This window comes from Corvus brachyrhynchos, unplaced genomic scaffold, assembly GCF_000691975.1.
Source record: "Corvus brachyrhynchos isolate BGI_N302 unplaced genomic scaffold, ASM69197v1 scaffold6, whole genome shotgun sequence".
In the NCBI taxonomy this organism is placed as follows: domain Eukaryota; kingdom Metazoa; phylum Chordata; class Aves; order Passeriformes; family Corvidae; genus Corvus; species Corvus brachyrhynchos.
The window spans coordinates 1,635,939-1,663,623 of record NW_008238632.1 but is presented as its reverse complement, the minus strand read 5'-3'; the positions used below and the strand labels follow the sequence as shown (position 1 = coordinate 1,663,623).

General features: G+C 38.8%; 1 protein-coding gene across 12 annotated transcripts in view; it reads left to right on the top strand.

Annotated features, from left to right (window-relative positions):
- Window positions 1-27,685, top strand: part of MAP7 (microtubule associated protein 7) — a 108,053-nt gene that overhangs the window by 65,710 nt on the left and 14,658 nt on the right. For 4 of the 12 annotated variants that reach the window (XM_017737212.1, XM_017737219.1, XM_017737217.1 and 1 more), the window contains exons 4-12: window positions 6,410-6,573; window positions 7,323-7,434; window positions 8,320-8,406; window positions 10,778-10,888; window positions 16,619-16,732; window positions 20,106-20,254; window positions 22,713-22,822; window positions 23,200-23,480; window positions 27,050-27,233. In XM_017737212.1, the coding sequence (XP_017592701.1) occupies window positions 6,410-6,573; window positions 7,323-7,434; window positions 8,320-8,406; window positions 10,778-10,888; window positions 16,619-16,732; window positions 20,106-20,254; window positions 22,713-22,822; window positions 23,200-23,480; window positions 27,050-27,233 (1,312 nt within the window). The remainder of the gene's footprint in view (window positions 1-6,409; window positions 6,574-7,322; window positions 7,435-8,319; window positions 8,407-10,777; window positions 10,889-16,618; window positions 16,733-20,105; window positions 20,255-22,712; window positions 22,823-23,199; window positions 23,481-27,049; window positions 27,234-27,685) is intronic. The other 8 variants (XM_017737221.1, XM_017737213.1, XM_017737214.1 and 5 more) reach the window with 6 other exon arrangements.

The window sequence follows — 27,685 nt, the reverse complement described above, 5'->3', positions numbered from 1 at the left end:
TAGTGCAGAACCTAGATAATCAGTCACTCATGTCATGTGAACCACAGCAAAGAAGTTCCTAAGCTGTCGCTCTTAAACATTAAGTTGTATAATATTGTTACATAAATGTGTCTTGCTAAAAATTAAAGTTGGATTTTGTTAATACTGGGACATCAGCCATGCAGCAGTAAAGCAACTGAAGGAGGGAATTTTTTTTTTTTTCAATAGAATTAGGTTGGATTTAAACTTAATTCCTTTCCTTTTGATTCAGGGGATCTGTCAGGTTTAGCAAAGACTTCTTCTTAAGCAGAAGTTGAGAATTTCAGTCATACCTAAAGTAAAATTATTCTTTGCTGTAAAAAAAAAGGAAAAGACAGTGCTCAGCTCTCTAGGTGTAGAGCTGGTGGTAATTTTGTTTTGTACTTTCAGCAGCTTGAACTCCTGGAGGTCGTTACCAGCCTTTTGAGGAAAATTAAGTCGTTTGACCCTTCTGTTAAGAACATGTGGAGTACCAGTTTAATAAGGATTATGTTTATTTATTGGGCAATATTCTGATGTTGCAGGACAGATGATTTAAGACCTTTTTCTTCCCCGCTTTTTTTACTCTCAAGTTTTAATTTTTTTCAAGTTCTGCTGTGCTGTGATAGATTTGGCTTTCCTGTGGTAAAGTGGGTTGGTGTGTGCTCTGAACTCTTGAGGATTTGCTTGCACCTGGAAATAGTATTTTAGCAGTCTTATCCTACTTAGCACACTTGGGTGTCTAATTCTTGTTTTTAATTAGAGTTCAGAGAGTAGGAAATGCTGTCATTTTTGTTGTCTGGATATATATAGCATATATGTGCTGGGACTGTCGGTATCTGCTGTTTCTTGAGAATCATGTTGAGCCACCTAATTGAAAAGATTAAAGAAGCTTCTCCAAAAATGCCCCTTTCACCTTTAGTATATTCACATTTTGGTTTGGGCCTTTCTTTAGATAACACAGAAGATACACAGGGACACAATCAGCAAATCACGCCATCAAGAAGGAATGATTTTTTAGTTCCTTCACTGTAGGAAAGGCATTGCTTTTGAAATGCCATCCCAACACTCCAAAAATATTAATTCTTTGACATTTTTCTGTGCAGTCTATTTTGCATGACTGAAGTTGTATCAATTTTGGGATGGGGGTTTGTTTCAATCTTTTTATTCTCCTGGCCATTTGTTAATGTGTGTATTGCTGATATGCACATTCAGACATTTAAAGGATTATTTGGGTGCTCTTGCTTGAATTTCTAAGTAATGGTTCCAATATTGTCACTTGCTTTTTAGTCATAAAAGTTAACATCTGTCCTTTAAAACATAGATATCATATCTCTCTGTGTGAGACTAACCCTCTTGGATTGTGCAAGATGGAAATCCCAAGAGAGGCAGTGGTAGGTGAGGGTGATAGCTGTCAAATGGGACTGTTCCCAGAGGCCAGAGCAAAGGGAGCTATCACATTTCTGGCTCCTGCTTCGCACTTTACATGCGTCAGGCTGAGCAGCTGTGTTCTGGCACTGGATGCTGAGACACACACATGTTGGAACTGACTTGTTTATGAAGGCAAACATGGTAGATGGCCTGATCAAACTGGAAAATTTTACTGAAAACTACTGCATTTTCATCATGTGGACTTTACCCTTATCTGCCATAATGATTGTATCTGTACAGCCAAATTTAACAGTGCTGAAGAGTATTCCCTGGTGCTAAAACTTAATTGTTCTTGCTCTAAAGCTATTATAATGGATCCTGGCAGGGTTTTGGCTCCAGCCAACTAGCTCTCTGCTTCCTGATTCCCAGACAAGGTTTGGGAATTGGCAGGGAAGGTCCATGAGCTTTTCTGCATGTGCTGATTAAGTGCTGTCACCATTTTGGAGGGTAGAAGTCTAATAGTAGAGGTGAAAGTTGTTCCATGCCCGTTAGTCTCTGGTTCCAGAGCATAGACCTGGTCCTGCCTAACCAGAAAGAAAAATCAAAATGTGTTTTTCAACAGGAAAAGTAACTGGGATTTTAAAAAAGGTTTCATTCTGGTAACCTTAGGTAGTGGCCTAGCAAAGAAGAAGAATTTTCATGTTACTACTTAGCAGTATCTTGGTTCCTGATTCTTGAGAAAACAGTTTTAAGTCTCACTTCTGTGCATGTTTTATCTACACTAATCCTGCTTGAAGTCTGACCTTTTTTTAATCACTATTGTGATCCTGACAAGGACACGTGGTTCATTTCATTTCTGGCATTGGGAACAAAAGATGCTAACACTGCCTTTTGACTTAGCACACCTCCTTAAATGAGGAGTGATTAATCTTAGTTCTTAGAATGTGTCTGAGTTTCAAGTTTGCTAAATTCATTAAATTCTTAATACTTACAGGCATAAGCATTAAAATAATATTTTAAAAATCACATTACCATGCAGATTCCTGTCCCATTTGGAAGTGATCATTGGCAAAATAGTAACATTAATAAAAATTACAATTTTTTTCTGTGAGTAAATTCCTTCTGGTCTATTTTCTTCCTTGGCACTTGGGAGCAGAACTTTATCCAACATTTCCACAGAAAGAAGCCCCACAGAAACTGGGAATCATTGACCCTAGCATATGAATAATTTTGGGATCTGCTTGGAGAACTTGGATGTCGAAAGGGTTTATAAGACAAGAAAACAATTTTTAAGGAAGACTAGTTTAAAAATTTCTGTGATGTATGTCCCTCAGAGCATGGTTACTGGGGAAAGGTTGGCTTAGAGAATCTCACATTAACTTCACCTTTAATTATAGCTCTGAAGTTCACCTTCTGATTCGTTCAGTCAGCCACTTCTGTGTAACGTCCCCATTTTTAGGTATGGTTAAAACATCACTGATCCATTTTACTGCTAATGCAGCAAGGAGGCAATCACAGCCTTGGTGCAGAGCTGGCAGTGAGCAAAGGTGAAAGAGCGGTCAGAGGAGAAAGCTATTGCTGAGGTCAGTGCTGTAAAGTTAGAAAAGATAAAGGCTGGGAAGATTGACAAAGATTATAGGATCTTTACTCAGGTAAGCTGTCCATCTGAGGTGGATTCAAAAGGCAGACTGAGAAAGCATGGTGCTAGACTGATCTGCCTTTATATAGGCAGTAAACCAGAAGAAAAAGGAGTGAAGAGACAGTAGAAGGGACAGAAAAAGAGAATCTGGGGACACGTTGTTTACTTCACATAGATACACAAAAAGTAAAGGCTTTGACACTTAGTACATGCTCCTCCTTCCCTCACAGCCTAAAACCCCTGCAAAGAATAGTTCTGTGTGTGTATGGTTGGGGAAAGAAGCTACAAAATTGTTTCCGAAAAAGAAACATGCACGGTGTGCAGCTAACATCTTCCACATTACCTTAGTTAATTCCAGTGTAAAATTAATTGGTTTCAAGTCTTATGTGTCTCTTAATATTGGAGTGTCTCTTTCTTGATTGACCTTGTTTTCTCTTGCTCTGTTATTCACTTCAGAGGTGTCCGAAACACAGCCTTAATTATGTTGCTTTGTAATCCAATCCAGCATTACTAGTTTGCAAACAAGCAGAAGGTATTTAACAGCATTTCTAGGGCTCAGTTTCTAAATCTTGTTTTTATGCTCTACTTTTGTGTCCTTATAGCACATGACTGTGTTCAAATGTATTGATTGTTCTAAGGAATGAAATAGAAAATGGACCAGGCTGTGACTTTTGTTTGTACTTACTAGCTTTAATGTAGTTGTTACTATGGAATTCAAGCTTTCAGCATGCAGGTGCTATCTGAATGATGACCAAACTTTCCTTGAATGAATCTTGCATGTTGTCAGACAAGGGAGAGAAGGATCATGAACCTGTTAATGCTCAGGCCCAAGAAAAGGCCTTTTTGTTGGACCATACTCGCCATCATAAAAGTTGGTATTCTTCCCTTTGACATCCTCAAATTGGCTGCTCTTTCAGGTTGATTAAACCTTTTAAAGATACCTTCAGTTTGCTGTAGGCTCATCTGCTGATTCTTTCTATCAGCAAGGCATTTGATGGTGTGCTTCTAGAAGCACACCTGTGTGTCCAGAATAAAGCTTAATATATCCCTAATTTTTTACGTTAGATCAGAGGTCTAAAGAGTAAACTTTTTATTCTAGAAGACAATTTGTTCATTTCTGTGTGGGGTGGCAGGAAAATGTTTCTGTAAATTCATAAATAGGAACATAAGAATGAAATAAAAATGTTATTTTAAACTTCTTATTTTCCCTGAAGATACCCTTATATATCTAAGGACACTAACTTATCTCACTGTACATACCTACCTTATAGGTGGTAAAAACTGAGCCCTTAAGTTCACAGAAGAATGTCAGTAGTGCATATATAGGAAGCAGTGAAAACAAAGCAGATGTTCTCCTTTGATTCTCTAACAGAATAAAATTAAGGAATTGATACTTGAAAAAAAATTAAAAGTAGTTAAGATTATTTCTCTATCTTCAAAAAAAGTTAAATTATGAAAATAGATGTTACACTTTTTTCAGCAAACAGATGTATCATAAATCATACTTTCATGTGCTTGTTAAATACTTGGTCCAAGCATAAAATTAGTAACTTCCTTATGTTAGCAGATGAGCGCACATTTTCTGCTGCTTTTTGCCTGTAGCTTAAAGATGATGGAAAGATGTAGCTTTGGTATTTGTTTTGAATCAGATCTATTATTTTTGTTAAAAATTATTCCAGCCAAACACTTCCATTTTCCTTGGTTAATCCATCACTAATATGTCTTTCTGTTATTGAGCTGTCTTGCTGTATCACAAAAGTGTGATTTTTATCATTCCTTCCCTGAGGAGCAGAAAGCTGAAGATAAGTGTTCTACCCAGAGGTCCAGCATCCAGATTGTCTTACCATCACTAAGAATGTACATAAATATATTTTCAGCCTTTCTCTTCTTGAATTTAGTCTTAAAAGTTCAAATGTTCTATTTTCATTACTTTTTCTAATCAGCATGACAGACTGAAACCTATGGAAATCACCGTAAACAGTACCTCAAGAAAGTCTAACCATTTACATTAAGACCAGAAAGAACAAATAATTTCCATGTCTTTTATAGGCAAATTAATATTCCAGTGATGTCAGTTAAGAAAGCTGTTGGGGCTTCTTTTTGCTTTTCTTAATTTATTAATTTTCAGCAGACAACCAAAGAGCTTTTTTGTGCTAGGTTGCCACTATAAGAAGATTCCAGGCACAAAAAAGCCAGTTCATCACAGGATCTGTGGAAGTCTTGTGGCTCACAGCAGTGGCTTGTCTTGATATGATCATTAGAGTCTGTACATAAGTGACTATTCATTAAAAGCTGACATGCTGTATCTAGCTGGATTTTCATGAGATCTATGCAGTTATGCTTCTTAGATGCTCTTAGCTCTTTCAAAGAGAATAGATTTTTCAAAACTTCTGCAAAATGGTTTGATTAAATTCGTTTTGAACAACTACATTGTTTGGGTTACTTAGTGTGTTCAGGGTCTGTGTAACAGGATCTGTGTGCTAGATTTGGGGTTTTTTGTGGTAGGTTGGTTTGCTTTGGTTGGGTTTTTGGTTTTTTTTATTCATTTATGAACCACTATGGTGAAAGAATACTGTTAGGGTCTGGAGCACTTCCTATGTGAAGGTAGCTCTAACTTAGACTGCAAACATATGATGTTGCATAAGGGAACAATCTAGTTCCACTCTTCTGGGCCCCAAAGCTTTCAAGGCAGCAGTGGGGAGAGATCCAGACTATTCTACATCAATGGTTTCATGTGGACTGCAGCTTAAGCCTGCGTTCTACAAAATTCATGAAAATTCAGACCCTGATACAGAGAAAAATTGATCTTGTGTAGGGCTTCTTGATTTGTCTTGATTAGTTCTTCTGAAACATGTTGTTTGAAGCTGTGAAGAAGTGGAATCATGTGACAGATTAATATTTACCTTTAGACTTCTTTGGTGGATAACTTCCTTCCTTCTGTTGGTCCAGGTGCTAGAATTCTCATCCCAGTCACTTCTATCATAAGAGATCTGTATTAATCAGTAAAGGTGAAAGTTATGATAGTTTTATCTCTCTTTTTCTGGTATTTTTTTCAGTAAAATACTACAGAGAATTATCATGGTTTGTGTAACAGAAGTTTGTTCACATACATCTGACTTCAGTATTTAGGCATTTTAAGCTAGCAAAAAATCCTTTCTTCCATGAAGAAACTGTATGCTCAAATAATTTAACCGTTGGTAATTCATAATAAGTAAATTGAGATTAAATGATACCAATGTGTGGACAGGGTACATTTTAATACAGGAGGAGAGATAAGGATATTATATATGTCTGAAGAAAATGAGTTCTAAAGGTTTTCCATCTACTTTGGTTATTCAAAATGTATTAAAGACTTCATTGCATAAAGCAAGTTAATACTTTTATTTCTGATTTTTCTGACAGCTGCGAGAGAATCTGTCTGGTTAGAAAGAGAAGAGAGAGCACGGCAACATTATGAAAAACACCTAGAGGAACGCAGAAAGAAGCTGGAAGAGCAGAGACTAAAGGAAGAGAGAAGGCGAGCAGCTGTAGAGGAAAAGCGAAGGCAGAAACTAGAAGAGGAGAAGGTAAGAATGAATGTCATGAAAACACTTTTCAACTTCTTTTGCCATAAGATACGGTACTATCAACCTTCTTCTCCAGGAGCTTATGTAAAAAATGCAACATGAACCATGGTCAGTATGACAGAGTGTGTTGGAAGGATTTTAAGCACAGGTACTGCTTCTGTTATGAATCAAATGCAGTGAAGTTTGAGCATGCCTGGATTACAGTGTATGGCACTGCGCAAACTCATGCAGAAAAACACAAATTGGGTCAGGTTTGTAGGGTGATCTGTAAATTCTTAGCCATTCAGTTTAAGGGTAGTTAAATATAAGTTGCTCTAAGAAAACCTTTTAAAAATCAGTGTGTAATGAAATATGCTCTTGGCTGATTTGTCTCAGTTAAGCTGGGAAGTACGTGCAGTGTGATCCTGTGTAAGTCACCTCATCCTTGTGGGTGTTTGGTTTCCTATCTCTCCCACTCCTCTGGTATTTAGTAGATAGGAAGTAGCACTAGGATGTGTTTGTATAGCGGCGGGGCCACTACACAAGATCTTACCTTTTCAAAATTTCAGTTAACATTCTAACTTATTTATGGCTTACTTGCTGCTTAATTTTGTTCTGGTGTGTGTCTCAGTAGGCAGTACATAAGCTTAAACACAATAGTAAGCTGCCAGCTTGGTTTTGTCCATGTGGATGGAGGGTAGCAGGGTTTGATGAGAAAATGCAGTTAAAAGCCCAATAGCATCCAAATGTATTATCCTGTTGTACTTAAGGAACGACATGAAGCCGTTGTACGTCGCACAATTGAAAGAAGCCAGAAGCCAAAACAAAGGCAAAACAGGTGGTCCTGGGGAGGAGCACTACACAACCGCATTAATAACACAGGTAAAGAGGGAGGCTTGCTTTGCCTGCCAGTTTCCCTTCCCCTCCAGCTAACTGGCATTTACTTTTCTTCTTCTGAAAGGAAAGATGACTCAGTGTATGTTAGTTTGAATTCTTTGCTCTTGGTCCTATTATTGTTAGCAATGGCATGTTTGTGACATTCTTGTGTAGCAAAAAGATAACAAGGAGAAATCTGAACAAAAGTTACAGCTTGTTTCAGGAGTTGACTAATTCTGTAACTCCCTTGCTGCAGCTTCTCGCTTCTGCTGCTTTGCTGTTGTTCGTGAGTGTATATGTGGGTGTGCTTGTGCTGTGTCAATCTTGTGATATGAGCTACTGTGGCAAATGCTACCTATGCGTCTCAAAAAGTAGGTCTGGTGGAAATGACCAAATACTGAGATTAAAGTAGACACAAGGAAGAAAAATTGTTCTGTGTGATAAGCTATCTGTGCCTTGCACTGATATTTTGGGAAATAGAAGTCCCTTTTCTTCCCCTAAAGAAACTTAAAAGATTGGAAATTTAAGTGAATTTTAGCTGTATGCTTTTTTTCCCCAATTATCTTCTCTAACTTAATCTGCCAATCATTAATGTGTATATGCCCTGTTAAATATGAATCAACACCCCAGAAAGAGAACTTTTCCTTTACTTCTTTTAACAAAAAGTTATACTTAAAGTTCTTTTCTTCCTATTCTAGTTTCAACGTGTCCAACCTTTCATCAGGGGAGAAAAAAAAATTGAGAAAAGAATGCTCTGAAATCTTTGTCATATATAAATTCAATAAACAGTTATTTTTCATAAAAGGTTACTTTTTTGCTTAACTTTGTATAACTTATTTGATTTTTATTTTATTTTATGTGAAAAATCATTGTCTTGCATTCTGTCCCTAGGTTATTTTTTTGAATCATCATTCACCTTTCTCGATTTAGCAGGCCTGGAGCACCACTTCAAATCTCTGGGTGGTGCTAGAAAACCTGGTACATAATGCTGTGGTTTGTTATTCCCTTACCCATAGCTAGTTCTCAGGAAGTGAGATCATCAGTAACTAAACCACCCTCATGTAGTTGCAATGCATGCTTAACACCATGCTGATAGATTAGAACTGTTGTTAGTACCAGATTTTTCATTATTGTTTGTTTTTATGGTGGAGAGTTACTGCTGGCTGACTCTAAAGATTTGGCACAATTCACTGAAATGAAGCATAATGTTCTATCTACTGGAATTCAAGGAGAGGAAATTTGAATATTTTGTTATTTTCTAAAACACTTTTTGCATACTGCACGCAGGATTTACAATTATTTTGCACATGAACACAGACACATAACCAGCTGCGTTGGCTGTTTTGTTGCTCATGGGTATTTTAATTCCTTTTTTGTTGTTGTTTCTTTTTTGGGTTTTTTTTGGATAAAGAAAGCAGCAATTTTCCAGGCAATAGATTGCATTTGGCCTATTCTACATTTATAGGATTCGTATTGCTGACATTTGTATGCAAATCCTTATGCTGAATGTCATTCATTTAAATAAGGTTCATTGACACGAGAAATGTTGTCATGCCTAATAGCAGAGGTGATTTTCAATATTGTCATTTGTCATCTTCAGAAAGTCAGTTTATGCAGTACAGCCTTTCTGCCATATGTAGAAACTTTATGGCTGTACTGATACACTACGTAGTTTCTCAGTGGCAGATGAGACATGAGATCAAAATCACCACCCCATTCCCACAAATACTGTTCTGTTCTCAGGAAGCCTGAGCATTGTGTCTCCAGTAATGACTTGCACAGGGCATTCTCCAATTTACCCCATAGATCAATGTGGGATCATCTTGCCAGCCTACAGAGGTCTTGTTCTTAGTTATAACATTTAGATGTCTCCTTTTTTAAAACCCATTTCTGAGTTTCATTCCCCTCCCAGTATCCAGTCTGCCAGTTCTATGCCCTCGCCAAGTCATTCTAACATTAAAGCCTGCATATAATCACATGGGGTAGGGAGAATCTTTCTTCAGTCTAACCAGTTATGGTGAATCCTATATAGTTCATAGAACTGGGGAGAGTTAAGGTACTTTTCATATACTCTATTTCTATGAAATTTTTTTGTACACAGTGAGTAAAATTTAATCTATTAGGACAGAACAGGTAAATACAGTGTTAATACATTTGTCATAAATAAACAGTGGCAAATAATATTTCAGCAGCACCATCCTTAATGCTGTCATTGTCCTGAATTTGTATCTGCTTTGAAAACAGTGTACAGACAAATTTTTGCACACACAGAATATGAATCAGCAGAGCAGTTATGCATATGCTCAAGCCTCATTGAATTTCAGCATGGTTGAGTGCCTTGCTGAGTAGTGCTGAGGTTCAGTACATGCTAAAACATAAGCAAGAGCAGAATTGATTCTCACAGCATCTTTTGAACATCAGATTTACAAATGGAAATTTGTAATGGAGAATGTGTAGTCGATACATGGAGCTTGGAGCTCTTTTTGTTTGGGGTTTTTTTAGAGAGAGAGAAAAGAAAGGACATAGCAAACTTCCTGTGACACGCATATGCACGAAGTGTGTGCAGTCTCTATTCTTGAAATAACCATCACCCCCTCAGCAGGGTGCAGATGCTGACTGCGGCAGTTGTGCAAAAGATGTAATACTGCTAGAGAAACTGCAGAGAAACTAAAATAAAATTATAAATCTTTTGTGTTATGTATGCCAAGTAGGTGCATTATAAGTACCTTCCTCAGAAGCTGATTTTTTTTAATCTGCTAAGGTGTGTGCTGAGTTGGATTGACTCACTACGACTTCATTCTCAGCACACTGAAAATAACTCTGTGGTGGGTGGCTTAGCACCTATACATAACTGTGGGATTTTTAACTAAATCTTTTAATTTATTTTGTGCTTACCCTCACTTCCTTTGTGTGCTAGTCTTCCCTAATCTCTCAGCATTGCACTGTCACAATATTGACCATCTACGTAGTAACAGTGCCCTGTCACCTTTTATTCAGGCGCCAAGGTGGTTTTTTTTGTGAATAACTGTGTTTCCAAGAATCTTGGTCCTTCCCTGAAGCTTTCTGTTGTAAGTCATGAGCAAAGATTTTCTGACAATATTGAAAGTCTTTAGATTGCAACCCATGGAGTGACAGTGGACAGAATATTTTACACATTTGAAGCTTAAATTGTGTTGTGCCCAGTCTTTGAGTCACCTGTACAACGTCTGCTGAGAAATCCATTCTATTTTGGAAGTTCTTGTGGTAGAGCAGGAGTGACCTAGTCCTGTTTCCCTCCTCCCACTAGTAAGCTAGGAACTTGCACTATTGCATGTGGGCTGTCAATTAGCATTATCTCCATTTGTTTTAGATCGAGACAGGCGGTCTGTTTCAACAATGAACCTTTCGAAACATGTTGATCCAGTCATTAACAAGCGGCTCTCCTCCTCATCTGCAACATTACTAAATTCTCCAGACAGAGGTACAGTTTTGAAGAAAAAAAGCATTAAAAGAGTAGCAAGAAAGAATTTTCTATACTGAGGTATTACTTTGCACATAAAACAAGCTTCTGAAGTCATTTTCATTTCATCTAAGTGATAGTGGAAAGACTTCAAATGTGACAAGTAAATGGTTGAACACTTTTTCCTGTGAGAACAAAGAATTCTTGTTTTTTAAAACAAGAGAGCTTACCTAAACAATCCTACTTTAGAAAACAATAAAAGCAGTGCTTCTGTCAGGTTTTTAGTAAATGAGGTACAACTGTTGAAAAAATACATCACTCCATAGTGCATGCAATCGTGTGACCTTTTATTTGCATTAGACCACTTTGTCATTATTTTGTTTTCCTTTCTTTTCTGGTAATAGTTCTTGAATGTCTAAGAACATGTTGCATGAAGCTTTCAAGCTTATTACAATTTTTACTTTCTTGCAATTTTTTTATTACCAATTTTTGTTATCTTTATGGAAGAGGTATGTGTGTTTCTCATATTGTCTGTTTATTGACTTTTTGTGTCCAGTTATTTCTCAAAGATTGCTTCATTTCAGTGTACATTTTTGGTGTTTACAAGTCTGAGAAATTATAAACCATCAAGCTTTTAAAAATTAACATAGCTGAATTGCTGCCTCTGTTCTGAGGACTTACGAGATTGAAGCATTGAGCTTAAAATTTTCATAAAAGAATGTCTCTTGTGTAACTTGTGCAAAGAGCTTTATAGTAAAGTACTTGATAGGGATTTTTTTTGTCCTCCGCTGAGAATGAGTTCTGTCCCATTTCAATCCATAAAATTATTTTAAAAACCAATTTTTTAAATGGACTTCTAGTTGTGTTGTCTGGTCGATGTCATTATTTGTGTGTCTGAACTAAGTTCCAAGTTTGCTTGAACATGTGTATCTGGTTGATTTAATGAGCCATGTTCATCCTAGTGGGCTAACCTAGTTGTACAGCCTGGTAACTGGTGAAAAATACAGTATTGCATTAGGAAATAATTTATTCCTGAACACCAGTCCTTTCTTGCTCCAAATGTTGAAATCCAGTCAGTTTTAACTTTACTAGCTTTTCAGGTGTGTATATTTTTTTCAGATGGTTGCTGTTCTTTGCCAGGGGATGCTTTTTTGAGGAAGGATCTTGGTGATGTGGGCAGGTGAACTGCAGCAGGCATTAAGTATGAAGAATAGTTTCTTACGGACTGTAACACAGTGTTTTAGCTTCTGCCACCCATTTCAAATTCAGGAGAAGTTAAACTGAATACTATGCAGTATTCAGACTTAGTGGTAAGGAAAGAAAAGGAATATGGAAGTGATGGCCCGATGTCAAAATGCTGAGGCATTCTTTGCTTGGCATTTTTACTAAAACAGCACAGAACTCTTCAGGAGTCTTTTGTGACTTTCACAGACTCCAAGAGAGAAAGTAAATCCAAATGCTATAAATGCTTTTTCTCATGCGAAGTCAGATACCGAAATCTAGTTGAGCCATGTATCTGGAGAAATGCCACTAGTCTCTCCAGTGGCCTCAACCTCTTAAGGGCAGGTGCTTAAAGGAAGGCTGCGACTGCCTGCTCTCCATTTCACCTTCCAGAGGGCACCCAATCACACTTTGTCTGTAATACAGACTCCTACCTGCAAAACCATGAGCTGGAGATAAGGATGATAAGCTTACCTACTAATTGGTTTATAGCTGTCAACAAGAACTTGTCATCTGTTGTGCAGCACATTTTTATCCTTTGAAGGACAGTATATAGATATATTTTTTTTGGTGCAGCAAAAGACAAAAGTTTTCATTAGCTAATTGGCTAAAAGACTGGTTAATGGCATTTCAAGTGTTGCATTGCCATATAGCTCTTTATCACAGTTGTACAATTGGGCAGCTAGAACAGGCTTCTCATTGTGCTTTTATGTTACTGTAGTTAGTGAATAGTTGAAATTGTAACAAAACATAAACACGCATATTCAAGTGGAGAAAACTGCTGTTGACCACTAGATTTTGGCAATTGTGCTCTTTAAGGAGAGCTTAGAATAGGGGATAATACTTTTGATGAGGTATGAGTTATATACTTTAAGTTTCGCAAAACTCGCACCCTAGTTGTTTTCCTCCCCCTCTCTGCAGTGACTTTTCTTTCAAGCAGATGATGGTCTCAATCATTGCATCATCATTTTCTGCAACCATTAGAGAAGACATTCAGGGACTGCAGTATTGTTTCCTGTTGAGAGAGCAGTTTTCCCCTATCTACTCGTCACCATATTGTGTATGTGTATAAGCAAACACCACATTTATCAATGAGAATCTCCTTCGTGGTGCTCATCAGAAGGCCTGTTAAATCCCTGCTTCCCATCTGTTCCTACAACTAATCAACTGCTGCTGTTTGCTTACTTGCAAATTATTCTGTTGCTGCTAAGACAACTTTCCAGTATTCAGGTTGTATATCCTGAAGACAAATACAGATGATTGTAACCAGTTTACTTTTGCCAGCTCCCTGCAACTTTGTGTGATTTTTAGTTACAAGTTAAGTTATAAAGATCTTTAATCTGTTAAAAATAACCTGCTTATGGCTGTGGGTAAGGGTAATTGCTTGTACCAGCAACCCTACCACAAATGTGCTTCCTGTGTGAAAACAGAGCAATAAAAGCTGAGAGAGTTGGGCTTGTTCAGCCTGGAGAAGAGAAGGCTCCAGGGAGACTTTACAGCAAAAGGGTCCTCCAAGAGAGCTGGGGAAGGACGTTTTACAAGGACATGTAGTAATAGGGCCAAGAGGTAATTGATATTAGATATTAGGAAGAAAATCTTCACTCTGAGGCTGGTGAGATAGGTTGGTGGAGACAGGTGGAACAGGTTGCCCAGAGAAGTAGTGGATGCCCAAGGTCTGGCTGGATGGGGCTTTGAGCAACCTGGTATAATGGAAGGTGTCCCTGCCCATGAGAGGAAGGTTGGAACTAGATGATCTTTCAGGTCCCTTCCAACCCAAACCATTATTTTATTCTATGAAACAGCCCTCAGAATGATAGCTTAACACATTATGAGAACAAAAAATACTGCTTGCTCTTGTCTGTCAGATGCTTTTAAACACTAACTCTTGAAAATGTCACCCTGATGCATTAAAAACAAGAGCAAGAAAAAAACCCCTGACCTCATTGTCTTAAAGTTGATCTTATTATTTTGGGATGCTCTTTGTTTGGTATTCAGTTTTGCTCCAGTGTGGTTTGGACACCAAACTGAAGCTGTTCAATGCATTTAGGTGTTAATACCCTTGTACTCGGAACTAAGTGGGTGAAAGTTTGTCTGTTCTAGGTGAATGGTGGTGCTAATCAATAAAATATGTATTGAAAGTGTCAAGTATGATGCCTTCAGGGACCTGAGCCTTTGAAAAATTCAGTATGTGTATCTAAAAGAACTCTGATCTAAACTCATTATAGAGATTCAGGGAGACTTCACTCCAAGATCCTGGCTAAAACTATTTCGACTCTGAACTAGGCTTATTGCTTATATGGAGAAGAAAGGTTTTGTAGGACTCTCCTAGCTCACTGTTGTGTGTATCAGCTAGCTCACTCCCAAACACTGCCTCACTGCTTTAGTTAGATGCTATGGACGTGTGACTGCTTCCAATAGGATACGAGCTCCCCAGAGTTAGGGCCAAAAATAATTAAGCCATACTCATCTTTAGGGTGAGGGACATGTGAGACGTGGCAGGTGAGACTGGTATTCTAAATAATCAGTCTCTTAGCTGTATCCTCTTGAGATTACTTCCTCTCTGTGGCCTCAATGAGAGGTAAGGCTTTTAGCTGCCCCACAGGGACATATTTATGTTGTGACATTTACTTATAATGCACAGATAAACTCCAAGAAATGAATGGTATATATAGTATTTATATGTTTACTGGCCTAAAACATCAGGGACTGCTTTCTCAAGTTGTGTGATCTTTATGTTAAACTACAGTAGAAGAGTTTCTCCAGACTGATCCACAATCATACCTGTGAGCCTCACTTTTAAACCCTGAGACCACAAAAAAGAATCTGTTATCTTGCAACAGTAGCTTTAAACAGTGATCATACTGAGCACGGTGCCTGGAGATGAAAGGAAGCAAAGGCTTTACTGTTATTGCATCCAGTTTAATGGTAGTTCTGTGATTTCTTCATTGTTAAACTGCAAGCTTAATGATAAATGTGTGTGCTGTAATGGAGGTTCTGTAGGGTATTCTGTGTGTCTGTGTGATCTGTACCATTGCAGAATGGAACCATTAATCACAAAAAGCTTTGGCAATAGTACATTGTGTAAAAGGACAGTCATGAAGAGAGCCTGCTGTGTTTGAGAGTCTTATATTTCTATAGTAATGCCCCTTATTGAGTTAGCAGAATTTAAGGCAGCAATTTGAGAAGTGCAAAACAGCACTGAGGGCAGATTAAGCAATTATATTTTCATAGGAGGAGATTGAGATCAGCCTGTCTTTTCATGGGGCTCAGCAAGGAGTAGATCAAAGACAAATTCAGAGTTTATGTCTATTAAAAGTGATGGATCTCTTCCTTTAAAAATGCAAATGAATGTCAGGTTTATTACAGCCAGTCACTTCAATGAATGTTACAGAGATTGAGCCTTACAGATTCAAGCTGCAGTTTTGTTGCTGCAAACGCTAAACTAAGGCAAATGAATGCTAAGATGTAAGAAGACGTGATTTCGCTTGCAATATCAAGATTATTGCTATAGTGTAAGCTTGCTATAATGAACTACTTTGGGAACTACTTGAATGTTTTGGCTTGTGATGCTCATTATAAAACATTTTGTTGTATTGGAATATCAAGGAAATACCCAATTCAATACAGAGATTAACTTATGCAGTTTTTCTGATTAATTCTTCACCATGATAAATGTTTAATTAGTATTTTTTAAAAAAGTAAAGAAACCTTACAAGATAAAAGGACTTAATTGACAAGCTATGTTTGCATTAGACAACGCTGGGAAAAGCAAAGCAACAGTGTGATTGTAGCCAAGTCAACATGTAGTGCATTTTCAAAACAGAGCAACGATGCGAAAAGTTGATTCTTTTTACTGTTCTACATGGAAAGTGATCATTGGGCAGAGATCTTTGGGCAGAGAATTCACGATCAAATATATTTAATGTTTTCTGTGGCTTCACCTATTACTGACACAACTGTAGCTGCTGAGCTTGGTATCGGCAGTGGAGGTGCACTCTCCTTTTGCAACGCTTCAATAAAACCTCATTGACACAATTCTCTGTATAGCAGTAAGAAACCTTCTTTGATTATTCTAGGTAGGTGGCAAACTTTGGAAGGTGTTTAAGTGTAACTGGAAAGTTTATACATCTTTTCTATAGGAAGAGTTTGGGACACAAACATCTCTGTTGAAGTCTATATTTAGGAGTGGCAACTGTTCTCCCAGTAGGGAAATTATCCTATCATTCCTAACACGGAATGTGGCAGATGTGCAAAATATCTGTATTAATTTGGTAACAATTTGCCATAATGCCACAGGCAGTAGCACAAATTAAATGTTCAGGTGTACATGTTTCTATAGGAGTTCTTGTGCTAAAAAGGAGTAATAATAAAATGCAAAACACTGAACTATTGTATGCTTTTGATCTCTGAAGGATAGTTTCAAGATTTTCATGGTATGCAGCGGTGAGGAAATAGTACTAATACTCCTGCAGCTTGTGGTTATTTGTGAAGTGTTTGATCTAACATCTTGCTTGTATGATGCATGTTCAGCTCGCCGTCTTCAGCTCAGTCCATGGGAGAGCAGCATCGTTAGCAGGCTCCTGACGCCCACTCACTCATTCCTGGCTCGGAGTAAAAGCACAGCTGCATTGTCTGGAGATGCAGGTAATCCTATAAAAACAGAGGCTTCATGTCTCAGACACTTATTTTTGCAGATTCCCTGCAGGATGTTGTAAAGTCATTGATCTAATTATGAGTGTGTGGTAGCATCCCAGAATGAACTTGAATATCCATGATTAGTGTGCACGACAGCATGAAAGCTTCTTTGTACAGTTGTTTGCTATGCCTCTTTCTCTTTCTCCTACCACCTCTTTCTTACTTTTGCCTCTTCATCAATGCAATAAATGAGTACAAAACATGCAGGGCAACAACATCACGATGACCATGGCTGCATAAGGAAATGCACACCTCGTTGGAAAGAGCTGATTCAGCACATCCACTGCTAAAGCTGTCAGCTGCTTGCTGCAAAGGAGTTTCAGCCCCTACCAGAGCACTTCCCATATGGAGAAAGTTAGACTTGTATAAAGATAGGCCCTGGCTACTGTGCATTTAATACACGTGAAGTTAAATGTGCAGGTTTAGTGAGGTTATAATATTTGTAAAGTTGTCTGCCTACCCCAGAACAGCTCCCTGATGGTACTTACTGAGGGAAAATTAATGTGCAGAAATGTGATGATATTACTAGGGGGTAATTGAAGGCCCAGGCAAAACTGTATTGCAAAGACAATCAGGGGATACTTGCTTATCATGTATTTTAGGCAGGTGACAGCTGCCTCTTCTTTTATCATAGGATGTTTTATAATAGGATGTTTTATAATCATCCACTGGGAACTTTACCATTACACACAGCACGTGCAGCAATATATTACTGTAAGTCTAGGCAAGTCTTTCTTGTCTGATGTGGACAGGATTTTTATTCTAATTAAAGAACATAGAAGGTAAGAAGGAACAGAGATCTGCTAAGATTACTTTTAAAGAAGCTTTCACTTAAGAACTCTTGTAACTAATTAGGCTGCAGTACATTTCCACAGGGGTAGTGCTGTAGGAGCAAAAATGTGGATGATATTCTGCAAATAGTTGAATTAACAAGCGCAGAATTCTTTATTGCTCTTTGAAAATGATACCTTGTAAAATTAGTATTTAATGTCACCTACCAAGCAGGATATTGGAAATTCAGCTCTTCATTAGGGAATAGTTGAGAAGGTAGCATGCAAGTGATTACCTTCCTAGAGCAAGCATGAAGCTTTTTGTCACTGCTGTTGTTTATACTGCACAACAAAGTCTAAACTGAGTGGAATATTGAGAAAGGCTACAAGTAGCAGGAAAGACTGATTTGTCAGTTCAGTCTGAGATGATTCCCTGAAATGCCTTCCCTATGCTAACTGGAACCATACCACTCAGAAACATAATCCAGCTGCTCATTGTTTTCCAGGTATTATTCTCTAGGAGCAATAGCTTCAGCCCCTTCATACAGGACGCTTCCTGGAGATTAATGATCAGGTGATAGCAATGGCTCATAGTTGTGCTCTGAGCACTCCACTCATCCCAGCCTGCCATTATTCCCTAGAAAATTACCCTGCCCTTTGGCTGTAAAAATAAATTGCAAGGTAAAAAATCCAAACTGAGTTAAATATGAATTCATGTCCTTAAATTTTAAGTGGGCTATTACGGACATCCAGCATAAGAGTACATCTGGATCTATTTTTAAATAAATCCTTCAATACCAAAATGTTTTTTCAATGGCTTTCAAAAAGCTCCTCTGAATAGATGTAATCCTGTTACTACATGATTCATTGGAAGTGCTGCCTAAAGCATTGTTTGGCAACATCACAAATGAAAATGAACTGTTTGTCTTTTAATACTTGTGATGTCATCCTTGGTGGTAACTTCAGATAATTAGCATGCAGAAGGGGAATTGAATCACAGAGCAGAAGCCACATAAATTTATAAGTGGTGTAAAACATACATTATGCTGCTGCCTCCTATCTGGTTTAGATGCCCTCAACCAAAATAAAAACATAAACAAAAATCCCTGTTTTCTTTCTTCTTGCTTGTTTTTAAGTTAGTCATAATTCCTCATTAAATATAAATCTCTGTAAAGTCTAAGGCAAGCATTAGTGCCATTGCTGTAACACTTACATGAGACTCTTTATTCATAATGTTAATCTCTTGGTGCAGGAGAATTTGCGGCATTAGTACTGTTAAGTCTATGAGCTCTTCCTGTAACAGCAGCTGTACTTTTGTAAGACTAGAAGAATTAACTGTATGTGGAACTGCATTCTTTCAAGTGTGCTCAGAGAGGGATATACAGGCAAGAAATATTGATTTGATTTGGTTTTTTTTATTAAGAAAACAGAGGAGTTAAATTTCTTTTATGTGGGAAAAAAAAAAGAATAGGAAAGATACTATATAGAGCCCCTTTTTTTTCCTCAAGTAACATGCTGGATAATAATTGTGCTAAGACTCAATTAAATGGCCAGAAGAGACAAACAGGAGCAGACAAATAAAACTCTGCAGTAACAATATAGTTTTTCCCAATCTTCTCCTTCAGTTAAATCAAGAGAAAGTCCAAGAACACTTTGCTGCAAGAAGTTTCCCATGCTATGTTTTGCAGTTAAAGTTCTCTTTGAAGATAAAATCAGAACACTGTATATCTGATACCTGCTATTGTCAGGTCTTTTGGTAATAATCTTTTTCCTTGTGCAAACCAACAAAAGCTGCCATCCTGGTTACTCAAATACTAATTGCCAAGCTGATTTGTTGTTGTCAGCCTGCTTTTTTTTTAATGTGTAAAATAGTTTGCTGTCGAGAGTGTATTTGAGCAAGTTGTTTTTCTAGCAGTATCAAGAAATATGATGGGTTAAAATAATCCTAAAAAGAAGGAATTTTAAAAACAAATCACTTGCTAAAAATTGTAGGCAGCAATTTCATTGATTTCCTAGTTGAAACTGTTTTGTGTTGTTAATAGGTTTTGATCTTTGTATGTATGTCTCCTTTAATTTTTCTTCACTTCCAATGCAATTCGTAGGCATTCTGATTTTAGTTCGATTGTTTTCTATTCTGAATGTAATTGAAACTCATTTCAATGCATGTACTAAGCTAACCTGTCAGACCAGCCATTGTTTCTACTGCTTTTTCAGAACCACCAGTTGTACAAAACCTTAACAGGAAAATATTGATACTATCTACTACCCACTATCATGGCATAATTCTTAATTTTTAAAAAAGAAATTATTAGTTTACAAATGGAAAAGTGCACGAGCACCTATTGAACTTGCATCCTTACTGTATGTGTGGCCAAGCTAACGTGTCAAATGATGGTTCTGACTTGATAATTAGTGATTTCTCAATGTATTAATACCTTCTTTCTTTTCTGTCTTTCTCGGTCTTTTCTGTTCCTGCCGGCTTTCCTCTGTCAATTCTCCAATGCTACTCTGTAATTAAAACTAATAAATAACAAACCCAACCAACACCGTAGTTATCCCCGTTTGTCCCCGTTCAGCATCTTGCAGCCCCCTCAGTCCTCTGTCCTACAAGGCCATGAACTGCAGGAATTCAGGAGAACGAGCAAAACTTTATGCTTCTACTGATGCTGTTGGACGTCGGAGAACAACGCACCTTGCAGGGGTAAGCTTGGCACGTGTGCTTAGTGTCCCATGCCATGACCACCTGACCGCACTGCTTGTTAGGATTGGAATAGCTGCAGGGATGCTTCCTACCCTCTGCACTGTCCTCACTCTCTCCAGTTTGTGTCATTGTTGGCTGGATATTAACTGAAACATGCCACGTTACATGGTGGCATAGCCTGATAATGCACCGAAGAATCCATGTGGAAAACACTGATGTTTTCCGAACACCCATGTTTGCAGAGTAGATGCCTCAGCTTCTCACAGAGGCAGTCACAGTGCCTCGTTCTCAAGTGGATTCTTTGTTGCCTTTTAAGGCCCAAGGTGGTGTTGCCACTTTTCCCTCAGAGGGGAACTTGTCTTTCCCAGCAGGCTGTTTTCACAAAGGTTCCAGAAATTGATGTCGTCTGAGACCTCTAGAAAATTCAGCTGAGCCCCTAGAATAAAGAGGGGGAATGCATGCACTCACATGTCTCTATACACAAGTGCACAGAGTACTCTTATTTCATCTGTACTTTCTTAGAAGACCAGGCTAGTAAACTTTTCCTCATTGGGAAGGAAGAAGTTGGTTTAGGAGCATGGTTTATAGGCAAGGCTTTCCACAGGTTTCTGTTCCTTCTGAACAATTTAGCAGCAGTACTAGGACTGATCTGAGCATTTAGGAAAATCAGAACAGTGTGATACAGGTAGAACAAACTCGTGTTGACTGTGCTCCAAGCCAATGGGATGCAGTCAGATCCAGTTCAAATTCATTTGCTGAACCTGAGCAGTTATATTTTTCCTGGTACTCTACAACCTGAGCTAGTTTGGAGTGCAAGAAGAGTTGAAGTCACCTCTGCAAAAGATTGTGTAAGAAGTGCTTGCATTTTTGTTCAGCCTGATGGGCAGAAGGTCAAGAGGCAGTGCTGCTGTTGGCATCCTTGTTGGAAGCAGTGTTAATCAAAGTGGCATGGGTCATAGCCAGTACTTAATCTTTCAGGCAGAGGGTAGTATACTGAAGTTTAAGCTAAGGCATAGCACTGGGATGTATCTCTAAAGAAATTTCATGGCACGTGCATAGTGCATTGCAGTCTCCTGGCCTATTGGTTCTTCCTCTTGAGTCTTTCTCATTACAAGTGGTTTGGGGTTTGGCTTTTTTTTTTTCTTCTGAATTAAAAAGAAGAAAGGTTGTTACTTTTTGGTGGAGGAGGTAATGTAAAAATGTCGTTAATATAAAATGAGTGAGTTAAGAGCTGTTTCCAGTAGCTTGTATGATGTGGAGAATCTTTTATTCTTCTGTGAACTTCTGTATGAATTCAGCTTTTTACTTTATCGATATAAAGAAAAATTTTCTGATGCTCTGCTTTCAGTACTAATAAAGCAGATCCAATAGAGAGTTACTGCTAGCAAGCCAAAACTCTTGTTCATTGTAATGCATTTATTCTGGCTGTGTTTATTTTGATAACTCAGCACATCATGTGCTCATGAAGTTGTTTTCAGCCTTTCTTTTCCAGTTGTTAACCTGGCTTTTAGTTCAGGGGATGAGCATTGCACAGCTTTCAGCTGATGAGGCTCTCACACTTCATGATACACCTGCTGCAGGGGTTGTGTTTAAGCCCCAGCCAAGGTGGTGAGCAGCAGCCTCTGCATTATGCTGGCTGAGTGGCAGCTCAGTGCACTTTCCATTATTCACATTCTTCAGACTTCTAGAGTCTCAGCTCATTATTCCAAAACCATGAAGTTTTTAGTCTATACTTAAATAGGGGAAGTATATAGATGCCTAAATTCTGATATGTTCCCTTAAAGCAGTAGTTCTGTTATAGCTTTGGTTTGTATTGTTAGAAATGTTTCTCAATTTAGGATTTTATTTTTTAAAAGTAAAGAATGAAAAAGGAAATCACTTTCATGTATAAGAACCAATGGCAAAAATTATGTGCTGTAAAATCATCCAAGAAAAGAAAGAATAGGATAACTGGTGTACCATATTTGAGAGCTTTGGTGACATCTCTGGTGTTCCCTTGTAAGCATGAACCCAAAATGTTATGCTATACAGGAAGACTGTGACCAAGTATGAGCTGAGTCATACTTGAGGGGGAGTTTGTTTTGTTTTTTCTTCGAATGAAATACTGTGTTTATGGGAAGTAGTGGAAGGTATTCTGTGGCAATCAGCAAAGATCAAACCATAAAAGGTAATTTTTTGCCTGTGTAAAAATAAGCCTCTGCAAATTAGCCCATTGCATCTTAGGACAGTAGAGAATGATTAAGAAGGATTCTTGTTGTCAAATGTATATCTACTGACAAAGATGGTGTCAGATTACAGGAGCTATATTAAAAAACCTGTTAAACAAGCTGTAGAAACCACTGACTCAGCACTGTTTTTTCTCAGCCCCCCAACTCCTCATTCTTAACTGAGCTTGCTTTGCTTTCTTTAGCTGTGTGAACTCTGGCTTGACTTTGTCTTTTTGTTTGCTGAGCTATAGACTGACAAAAGAGAAAAGGACCATTTGTCATCCAGCTTCTCAGCCAACTTTAAAGGAGGTCATTTTACTTCCAGCCTCAAAGCTAGATCATCAGCTCCCTCTCCAGTTTGGTAAGTCAAGTACACGCTTAGCTGGACATGAGCTATAGGCAGCTTTGATTGTTCTATTAATTAAATGTGAAACAGGGCAAACTTATTTGATGATGTAGATGTTTTCTCTCTGCAAAAAAAATGAAAGACAGTCCTGCTTTTAAAAACATCTTGCTACTACTCTGGGGAAGGGGAAAGGGCAGGAAAATGCTTTCCTGGCTGGGCTCAGTACTCGCACATCTGGAGAGCTGCAGAGAGGCATTTTGCATGAAAGCAAATTAGTTGTGCCAGCAGTCCTGCTTGATAGAGAAGCAGAGAAGTGGTTTTATTTTTAGCTGCTGTGGTTGTAGAAGTGACATATAGGTGGAAACCAGCATTGTCACTCTTTGATTACACAGGCATGCGTCAAAGTCTTTGCCTTTTTTGCCTGGCACACCCAAGCAGATAACTTCCCCACCTGGTTCCTCCAAAGTTTCCTCTGCTCAGACACGTCCTCCCTCTCCTGGCAACATCCGGCCAGTCAAAAAAGAGATCAAACCAGAGGGTGAGAAGAAAAGAGCAGAAAAGGAGGCTGAAAAGGCCAATGAGGTGAGGACAGAAGAGAGTAAAGGACCTTCAGCAGGTGCTGGAGAGCCTGCAAGTCAGGAACAGCTCACTGTCCAAGCAGAGCCAACTCAAGGTAAGAAGACGTACTACTTTAAGATAAGGAATGGGTCAGAGCCTCTTATATTTTTCCTTCCCTTTCTCTGAGATGATGTAGCTTTCAGTAGTTTTCTGTCAAAGGTTAATCTGAATTCTTCACAACACTGCTGCAGATGTGTGTCCATTATGAGGAAATTGTAGACAGGTTGAAGCCCTCCTGCTTCTAAGTCAAAACAACACGCCTAGCTGCCTCACACAGTGGGGCTTCACAAGACTCTTCCCTGCCCTTTTGGACTGGAATTTTGTCCCCCTTATCATAACATAGCTTCTTTACAAACTGTTGAAGTAGAACAATAAAGGTCTGAAGACTTAATGGTACCAGAAGACACCACATAAGGTAGTGTGAGCAGTGAGGACATCCAGCTCTGCTAGATACAGTGCACTTGTGCTGATAACACTGCTAGCTTATGTATAATATTACAAGAGGACCACATCATAGGAGAGATTAGCAAAACAAAGTGGAAGGCAAAAAGCAAGGAGAAGAGTAAAAAGGAATAGGGAGAATTTTTAAGGGAAAATGAGTTAGTAAAAATAATTACCAACCAAACAAAAAACCCACAACAAACCCTACCAACCCTGAAAAGCAGCAATGCAGAAAAGGATGCATACAAAAAATAAAATAATGATCATGAAGTGTAGAAAGGGCATAAGGTAAATCTGAAATGAAAAAATGTATGTTTGTTCTAGCAGACATTTTAGTTCATTCTAAATATGGCATAAACTTTCTCTTGCAGATGACATAGAAAGGCCAATGTGACCACTGGGATCCACAAGTTGGGTTAGTTAGGATTCTGAACTTAAAATTCGTAGACTGCCCTGTAGTTATCTTTCAGATAACAGTTTTAAGTATTAGTAATCTTGCATTCAACTGCAGCAGGTGTAGTTTGGGCTTGTTCTGTGAAAAAACCTCATGTGAATTGATTTATTCTGTTTTATTAAGCTCTGTTACAGCAGTTCCTGTCTGATACCCAGGTCCTACCACACAAGGTGCAACCCCACAAAAAGCTAGATATTTACAATACTGAATGGATGTATCTGTTGGTCATAGGCATGTAGAGGAGATTTAATTGCCATCTTTTGCCTGCTTCCCTTCGAGGAGAAAGCTTCCTTTTAAAACTGTTTCAGGGATACCACTGAGATAACTTTGCAAGTGTTTACAAGTTGTAGTTCCCCAGTACAAGGCACAGACCAGAGAAACTGTCATGCTTGCTTGACTGTTTAGTTCAGGAGGAAGAGAGACTCCCCTTCTTTGCAGCATCAGTCAATATTTGAGTTTGTGATGAGGTCTCTTAGTATTGAAACAGGTTTTGTGGGATAAAGGTATTCAAAAGTTTGTATTCACAATAAAGAATACAAACAAGAATATAAAGTGGAGACAAATGAAAGAGAAGGATACTATAGTCAAAGTGGTGAGCAGCCCTTCAAATTTAATGTCTTTTCCCAAAGCCAGAGGGTGTGGTGGTTGGGACCAAAAATGGAGAGCTCAGACAGAGCATTTTATATGTGAGGTTATAGGATGGCTTTGTACTGCCGATGGAGGCCCCAGATGCCAAAACTTACTCACTGGTTGAATTCAAGAATGTAGAGAGGTGCAAGTACGGCATTTGGGGCTAGAGGAATGCTGCTGATTCTCCTGGGACTGTATTGCAGGTGAATACAGCTCATTCCCTACAGGTAACAGCACTGGCCTTTCACTGGTATGGCTCAGCTGCCTTCTAGCTCTGTGTTCATAGGAGCCAGGAGGTCAGCAGGTAGCAATTGCTGATGAAGCTGTTCCAGCTTTTGCAGGCAAATCTTACACAACTTCACTAATACCAATGAAGCTTTAAAGGTCTTTTGGGTGTTATCTTTTCAGCAGGGCAGGTGTGCATTAAGCTACTTGTTATGCTGTCAACTTCAGCACCTGAGGCAAGAAGCAAGCCCTAAGCAGCACAGAGCTGTGCTCACTTCAAAGCAACAGCCTTGCCTTGGCCCATGTTAGTAAATTAAAAAGGGCTGAGGTGCAGGAGCTCTGTCATTTATACTGTTTACAATTACAAAGGCTCTCTGGTATGTTTCTGATCCAGGCTGTAATTGCAGCCTCTCATTTTCTTACCTTCTGTCCCCAAAGCTACTAAGAGCATGGCTCTAAAGGGCTCCCAAGATTTAGAGTGATCAAATTGCCTACGTTTTTATATTTCAACATCCCAGAATTTTCTGAGTTCCCAGCTACATCTTGGAGGTTAGCCTAGGCCTGGGCTGTTCCCTGGGGTTGGGCTGAATACCTGCTTTGGTAATGTGAGAGAATAGTTCTCCATTGCACTAGTGCTAAACTGTGCCAGCTCACCTCAAGGTTAGAGAACAGGCCCTGGCACTCTTTAAATTACTGGTGTAGAAATATAATCTGGATTCACAGGGAAAGCCCTGAAGCAGTTACAGAAAGACCTCTGTAGTTTTTAGCTGATAGAAGAGGAGAGCAGAAAGGTCAGCAGATGGGAATTAAGCACAGAAAGCAACTGAATTTGTTTGTTTACATGATGAGGTATAAAAGGGGGGGAAATCAGGGAGGAAACCCCTCTTTGGAAGTTGTTAGTGAGGTGAGGAAAATTGTCACAACCCAGTGGGTGGTTGGAAATGCAGATCTAAAATAATCTCCTTGCTGTTCCTTATGACTTATTTTACATATATAGTCCTAGGGTCACAATCTGATTTCATTGACAGTTCAAAGTCTTCCCTCTCCTTGTTGTCAGCTTTCCCAGATGGGATTACTCTGGGAATGCTTCCCTAAGTTAGCTTGTATGTTGGTAATGGTCCCTTGGTGTCTAGAGAAAAAGCGATGTACCTGTGCTAGAGAATGCCAGGCAAACTTAGAGAAATATGAACTAGTCTTTACTTGAAAAAAACCTGTAACATTTTCTCTGTCACATGGACAAAGCTGGCCCTGAATAAAGAATTGATACGAAGGCACTATTGAAATTTGAACATAAGCCACAGTTCACCAATAGTGGCAAAATTAAAAAATCTGTGTCCCATGAGTTGCCTCAGGTTGGAGCAGCTGCAAAACTGATGAAAGCTGGAGTCCTACCCTTGGTGCAGATCACTTCACACAGTTGATGTTTGAGATCACCAAGTCACCAAAAGTGACTATCCCCAAACAGTCTGGCTCTGATCTTCAGATGTAGATGATCAGACGGAAGAAAATATAATTTCACAATGTTTCATTTCTGCTTTTCAAACAGAATTGGGCAAGCTTAAGAAATGTGATGGTAAGGACTAGCTGAGTCAGCATAACTCCTGTTAAGCTCCTGTCAGCATTTGTTCTGACAGAAAACTTGACTTACCCTTTCAGCTGCAGCTGTTTTCACATACCCTGTAAAACCAAACTTCCCTGGAGGTATGTGAACCTCTAGCATCTAGAAACCCCTTCCTCCTCTGAATCATTTAAAAAAACACATAAGCTTGAAAATACTTTGCAGTGCATTTAAAAGTATTTTCTGTTCCTTTCCAGAGAGTGACATCTCAGCTACTGTGTCTGTACAAACTAATTTTCTTTCCCATCTGTTTCAGCAGCCAGCCCATCCCTACCTCCTGCTCCACCAGCTCCTTCTCCAGCCCCAGCAGCCCCCAAGCCCTCTGCAGGTACAACTGACCCAGAAGAAGCAACAAGGCTGCTTACTGAAAAGAGGCGTCTTGCCCGTGAGCAGCGGGAACGGGAGGAGCAGGAAAGGAGAGAGAGAGAAGAGCTTGAAAGGTAATATCTTCTTTGCAGTAGAGAAGATATGTTTTTAGCAGCTCCCTGTGTGTATTTTGCTGTTATATATGAAGCACAGCACTGATCTGCAGGAGGCACAAGTTATTCCCCAAAACCGTATTTTCCTGTTGAGTTTTTCAGTTGGTGCAATATATACCTAAGCAGATCTGTAAGGTTAGTTAAAACTTATTCTAAGTAGTGCTTTAAAACAGGACAGGAGGAGAGAGCAGATCCTTGCAGTTGTGATTCATTGTTTTCTCAGAGATTAACAAAGCTATACTTGTTTGTTCCAGCTAGAGAACTCTGCATGGCTGTTTTTAACTTTGTGATTGGCACAAAGTTTCTTACTTTGAATTGTAAGATCTCCATCGTGGGTGGTGCTTTAGGCGTCCAACTGTTGTGACTTCAACCTCTTTGTTTTCTCGTTTAAAACAAAGAAACCCCCCCACCGC